The sequence below is a fragment of the Pteropus vampyrus genome, unplaced genomic scaffold (genome assembly GCF_000151845.1).
Source record: "Pteropus vampyrus isolate Shadow unplaced genomic scaffold, Pvam_2.0 Scaffold35, whole genome shotgun sequence".
In the NCBI taxonomy this organism is placed as follows: domain Eukaryota; kingdom Metazoa; phylum Chordata; class Mammalia; order Chiroptera; family Pteropodidae; genus Pteropus; species Pteropus vampyrus.
Window position 1 is genome coordinate 1417546 of NW_011888816.1, and position 6661 is coordinate 1424206.

Below are 6661 nucleotides of genomic sequence, written 5' to 3' on the forward strand. Positions count from 1 at the left end.
CTCTGGGTGAAGGCTTTGCCACAATCGTTACAGGCAAAGGGCTTCTCCCCGGTGTGGATTCTCTGGTGGACGATGAGGTTTGAGCTCCGAGTAAATGTTTTCCCACACTCGTTACATTCATAGCATTTTTCTGTAATGTGGACTTTCTGGTGCCGGGCAAGCTGTGAGCTATAACTGAAGGCTTTCTCACATTCGCTGCACTTAAAGGTCTTTTCTAAGGAGTGGATTTTTTGATGGACAGTCAGATTTGAACTCTGAGTGAAGGCTTTCCCGCATTTGGAACAAACGTAGGGTTTCTGCCCAGTGTGGATTCGCTGATGCACGACAAGGTTTGCACTCTGAATGAAGGCCTTCCCACACTCGTGACATTCAAAGGGCTTCTCCCCAGTATGGATGCGCTGGTGCACTACGAGGTTTGCACTCTGACTAAAGCCTTTCCCACACACACTACATGAGAAAGGCTTCTGCCCAGCCTGGATTCTCTGATTTTTAACGGGGCCAGAACTAAGTCCGGGAAAGTTTTCCCCAGATTTCTCATACTTCTGGTCTTCCTCTTCTTTGAAGCTTTCAGGTATGTGACAGTCCTTCACTGTCACTTGTCTGAAATCTTTCTTTTCCCTCTTTATTCTTTGCCTCTTTAACATGTTCCCCTTTCCACAGGATTCTCCTAACTCAGGTCCTTGAGGGTCAACTTTCTGGATTCTTCCTGGGATCACGAAGGGTTTTTCTGCTTCATCACATATCTCAGTTTTTGGAACTAATAACTGTGGGTTCTTGGTTTCGGCACCTGAAACAAACAGAAAATACAAATGTAAGCTTTCTTCTGTGGCCCAGAAAAAGAAGAGGATCATAAAGTCATAAAGGTCAGAAGTGACTTCGGCATCTGTGAAATGGCTTAATTAAAGGAAAGAATCCCCTCACGCCACCTCTCCTCTGTAGGTTCTTCTGCCTGGCTGTGACCCACCCACCATCTGGAGCAGAATCCACTGACGCATGGTCTTTCTAGCACCTCCACTTAGCTCCACGAGACACTCAGCCCACCTCCTCACGCCACAGAAGCCGTCTCCAGACAGGTCTCCTCCTGACTGTGTGACGACTGATCTCACAAGGAAGACCAGTTATGACAGACCCCAGTCTCTCCCCAGGCCTGCTGTCTTCCCTTAGTCACTTCCTGTGGATTTGCTTACAATCCACGAGTTAATTCGGAAGAGTCCTTACCTGTGAATGAAGATCTAGGAAACTCAGACTTTTGTCTGTGAAGATGCTGGCTAACAAAGAGAGGGCAAGCATGAACAGAAAGGGCCACAATGGATGCTGAGAGGACCACAGTGGCCAAAAGCATCAGAAACGCTGAGGGGCTGTGCAGCAGAGGTCAAGAACATGATTCTGGAGCCAGATCGCCTGATTTCAAATACCTGCTCTACCACTTACCAGCTGCATGAGTTGGGTAGTAACTTAACTTCTCAGTTTCCTTATCTCTATAGTGATAATAACAGTATCCACCTCATATGACCATGAAAGGACTAACTGAGTTTCTCTACAGCCATGGAGCACAGTAAGCGGCTCTGTGAGTGTCTGCAGTGACTTTCAGCCTGACCAGTGGCACCGTGGGTCACAGTGCCAGGAACCAGGAGGAAAGATGAACCTGAGGGGATGGGAGTTGCTATGGTGATAGACAGCAACACTAGAAGGGACTAAGGAAGAATGTGAACAGAGTAAACACTTTACCTCTGGTGTCAAGGAAACAGCCTAGCCTCGTCAGGGAACGCTCACCTTTTTAAGTGTGACAATGGCATAGCCTGCTCCATAATGCCAAAAAGTATCATGAGAACACCAAAACTTCCTGAAGTTTTAAAGCTTAGACTAGCCTCTGGCTGCTCCACATGGTCTCAGAACGCTAACGGTGTCAGGAAGGGGTCCCGCGGTCAGCAGTATCGCAGTTCTTCACGTCTGTCCCCTCCCCACCCACCACCCAACACTGGAGCGTGCTCCCAGGCAGCCAGTGTCGCACTCTGCCATGTCGGCACAGAGAACCCTTATTACGCGTTTGGGACTTAAACCAACCTCAGGAAAACCCACTCACGTACTAAGGCGAGTGGAATGAGGGTCAGCAGGGGTGGGAGGCAGGCCTGCAGAGGAGAGGGGTCCTCCCACCAGTGGGGTCAGCATAGATGGGGGCAGTAAAGCGGTGAGCATCATGCAGCAACTGCCAGGGGGGAATCCAGCACCCACAAAACAGTTTTCTAGCACAGGATACGGTAACTCTCCAACCGACGAGATGAGTGGGTGGGACAGGGGTGTCAGGGTGGTACGAAGCAATACAGGGGGCAGGGAAACAGCCCAGCTGGGTTGCCTGGCTGGGGCCGCGGCGGCATGAAATTCCACCACCGTCATTCAGATAAGAAGGGCAGTGTCAGAGACAAAAAATGCCTGAGTGCTTGATGCAGCAGAACCCTCGATGTGACAATAAAAAAATCTGTAATGTTAATCTTTTCCTGATTATTTCTAGTCCTGTTCCGATGTCTTTTTTTAATCTACTGTAATTTAACCGCTCTCGTACCTTCTTTTCTTATCTTACTTTCCCCCTCTACCTCCTTCTCCTATTGCCTCTGTATCGCTTTTGTCTCCCAGTGTTTATTAAAAACATTCTGTGTGTGTAATATTCTGATTTTTTCCTTGTATAGTTTCATGTCTCTTCTGCTTTTCTGCTATTCATTACTCTTCTCGTTTATGTTCTCTATTCTTTATCCCCTGCATCTTACCTCACCTTTCTCCTTTCTAATGTCTCTTTCCCTGCTTTTCCCATCTTCTTCTTTCCTTTAGCTCCCCGTCACTAAAACTGGGGGCTGCCGTCCCCATCGAGCATCTCTCCTACACAACGAAGCCCAGGAATACTTTGGGTCACAGCCTCATTCTGCCTCCTAACCTCACTCTCACCTTCCCTTCTGTGAGGTTTAGAATATTAGAAAGACATAAAAGATGAAGACCAATGGGAACTACTGAACCGGTTACAGAAACAATTCCTTATGTTTGCATAATGCTTTATGTTAAAATTATTAGAACTGGGTATAACTGTAGCCTAAAAATTCTTAATATAAGAGGTTATTTAACAGTTTCATCGCAGGGATGAAATAAGAGCTACGGTCTTCTCAAGCGCCCAGGAGAATCAAGGCCAATCCTGTGTGCTCAAGCTCACACCTCCTTGGGGGATTAATTAGCCAATAACCTGGGACCTGTATCTTGGCTTGTTTCAGATGGTATTTTTCCTTTTTTGGATCTTGTAAGATTACCATAACTCGAGGAAAGTACAGGAATAAGTACAGAAATAAATTAAACTCATCTGTGATCAACTAGAGTACAGCAGTAAGTTCTGAAATCGATCCTTTGGTTTTAAGAGAAAAATACTTTTGTTTCATTTTTTTAAAAAGAAGATATCTAAAATGCTATATGAGTCTGCCATTTTAGCTGGTGACTGTACTCTGAAATATGAAAGGTAATATGATTTACTAAATTGATAAGTCCAATTCATTACATTTGCAAAAGCTATGTATTTATCAAGATTTTATTTATAAGGCTTGTAAGTTTGCATACTTAGGTGTTTGAAATGTTTTAAAGAACTAGAGATACTAAATTTGCAATTTATTTTTTAATTTCTTATTTCAGAAAATAAAAATTAAAAAATGGTATGTAAGTGGAATTCAATGTTTTAAAGTTTTAAATATTTGACCTGTAAAACTTGAGGCTTACCTAAACATAAATTAAAGTACAAGTGTTCTCACTTTTATAAAAATATTCTAGATGTATAAAGTTATGCTTAAAGGTTTAAAAACTTGATTTAAAATATATAAACTTTAATAAATTCAATATTAATTAATATATAGGAACTATAAATTCTTTTAGACTCCAAATACTCAGTAACATGTCCAAATTTCCAAAGCACTTTCATTGTACATTACATAATTTTATCATCAAAATGAAATTGTTTTCCTTCACTTATGTGGGAGCTAAAACAGGGCGAGTGTGTGTCTTATTCACTGCTGTATCCCCAGCACCAATCTCCCTCCCTAGCACACAGGGAGCTGGGAAATCCTGCACTCATTGAATGAACACACCCGGTTTACAGAACAGGAAATGGACGTCCAGAGAGAGAACAGGTTTCCTCAAGGTCACAGAATTATCACGGGCAGGGCAGCAACTACACTCAGTTCTCTCTAAATTCTTAGAGCTCAGCATTCCCACTATCACTTGCTGCTGTGCAAATGGCTGGCAGCACACAAAGTAACTCCTGGATGGGAACAGGGTCTTGAGATAAGAGGCAGAGAAGGAAAACAGAGGCCATTCCTGGTAGATGGGTGCAAGTGTTGGAGTTAAAACTATGAATGACTGACAGAGGAAACAGGAAAAAAAAAAAGTACACACAGCAGAATGCACCAGAGAGAATGCAACAAAAAGCAGAAACCGGGGAACAGAAGCTGTGGAGAGTTTGGGGAATAAGTAAAAGAAACAAGAAAATGAAAGGTGGAGATCCTAACCTTCCCCACGAAACTGGCTTAAGAAAGTGACTTGGTCCACGAATGCCTGGATGGGGAGGAGAGTGGGTTCAGCCCTGCACTATGCAGCTTCATAGAAAGAGGGTCAAAGTTCTCCAGGGAATACCTCCACACTGCGCATGGCTACCACGTTTGTGACCCACAGTTTCAAGTCCCTCCACAGCCACTGCTGGTCGGATATACAGAACATACTTCCCTTCCCCGAGTCCTGGTTTAAAGAACCAGGTCATAAGCCACCATTCCCCTCCGTGAAGACCCAGCTGACACTACTACTCAAAATCCTCTAGAATTTGTACAACGATCTATGAAAACAGAACACCTCCAGGGCATTTTCTCAAAATCACCACAAAAGCTGAACCTTCCTACCTTAGCCAGCTGCTCCAGCTTCTCCAACCTATGAGAAATACAAAGTACATGAAGAGGACATGTATCTACATGAGTGAATAGATTACAAGGTGAATTTGGAGTTCACCTGTGTCCGTCTGGTGTCCTGAGACTGTTTAAAAGAAGTCAATTCCCGTGTGCGGGCATCTTTCAGCATTCCTCTCCCCGGCTCTCCCAGCCGCTTCCAGCACCTCGATATTCTCTGTCGCTCAAGCCAGGAGACCAGAACACCAGTCTCTGAAAAGATTCTGAGAAACCCCAATCGTCAAATTCTGACTCAGAAGGTTGAACCTCACCTAGAGAAGTCACGTTCCCCTGAGTGTCCAGTATCTCGCTCTTGACCAGAGTCCCTAGTAACGAGTAGCTGCCGAGGGCTGAAACAGCGGGCACCTCCTGCGTTGCTTTCAGGACCACCGCCATGTCCCAGAAGATGTTCTGGCCCTAGAGACAAGTAGGCACAGGTGGGTTTATCAGGGGATGTCACTGGGGAGTAGGGGTGAGGTGGGGAGTCGGGTATGATGATGGCTTTAGAAAATGAGAACATACCTATTCCTGGAGACCATAAAACATAGAACAAACAACTCAAATCCCCAAACATTAAAAAAAAAAAAAAAAAAGGAAAAGGAAGCCAGTCTTCCTGAATCCCCAAGTTAGGCAGAGGAACAAGCCTGCCACCTTCTTCCCTATCACCTCGCTTTCATCTCATTGCTCACTCTAGCACCCAAACTTAACTTGACAAGAGAGCACATGGGAGATATTCCAGAGTACAAGTTTCGGAAGTCTAAAGATCAAAGAAGATCATATTCTTACAGAGAGGCTGTGGGGAACTTCATCTGGCTAGTGATGGTAAAGGGTGTGTTTAAAAACATTAAGACCACAGGATAGTGCACAGCCCCGCAGACCAGACGGATCACCACCACTGGGAGCTTGTGAAAAATGCAGAATCTCAGACCATACCCCAGGCTTTCTGAATGGGGGGGTCTTGCATTTTAACAAGACCCTTCCACCCCCCTCACCGCCCCCCGCCCTCCATGACTCCATGCATATTAAAGTTTGAGAAGCATAGGTTAGAGTTATCAAACTCCCCACTGGAATCAACTAAAGAGTTTTTTACAACTAGGCCTGGGTCCTGCCCACAGATATTGATTTAACTGGAACGGGGTATGGCACAGGCATCACAATTTTATAAAAAGCTTTCCAGGTAATTAATTCTGTGCAGCAGAGTTTGAGAACCACTGGTTTACAAAAAGTACTGAATGTCACCTCAATCAGAAGAGAATACTGCTATCATATTCCAAAGGACTAAAGGCCAGAGCCCTAGCAAAGCAACAAGACTCCAGTGTGGAAGCAGAGGGACAGGGCCCCCTCTGAAACTGCTGGAGGTCTTCCGGTCCTCCTCTCTCATTTCTCTCAGACCATTATTTACCTTTGCCTCCTGTTCCGCTCCATCAAGCCCTGTCTGAAGACCTTCTCCAGGAGCCCAGACTTTGACGTTCTCAGAATGCACTTGTTGGCTGGATGCCTGACCTAGGAAATTTCCCTCTTCTTCCTCCTCCTTTTTCACTGTCACTGGGCCCCAAGGGGCCAAGGCCATGGACTCCCTCAAATCTGCAGTCATCTTTGCTTAGCAGGGGAACTCTTGTAGCTGGGGGCTGCCCAGCAGAGGTCAAGGCCCATCTAATCTTTAAATTTCAATTGTTTCTTCTTGAGTTTCTTCCCAGGGCCAG

At 45.1% G+C, this 6661-nt stretch overlaps 1 protein-coding gene across 5 annotated transcripts in view; it reads right to left on the minus strand.

The window, feature by feature from the left end:
- LOC105290303 (zinc finger protein 197) overlaps positions 1-6661 on the minus strand; it is a 68731-nt gene that overhangs the window by 43973 nt on the left and 18097 nt on the right. Inside the window, exons 1-3 of one of the 5 annotated variants that reach the window (XM_023529045.1) lie at positions 6361-6655; positions 5231-5375; positions 7-787 (exon numbers count right to left, since the gene is read on the minus strand). The exons of 1 other annotated variant lie outside the window; for it this stretch is intronic. In XM_023529045.1, the coding sequence (XP_023384813.1) occupies positions 7-787; positions 5231-5375; positions 6361-6552 (1118 nt within the window). In that variant the 5' untranslated portion in view covers positions 6553-6655. 3 more of the 5 variants (XM_023529046.1, XM_023529048.1, XM_023529047.1) reach the window with 3 other exon arrangements.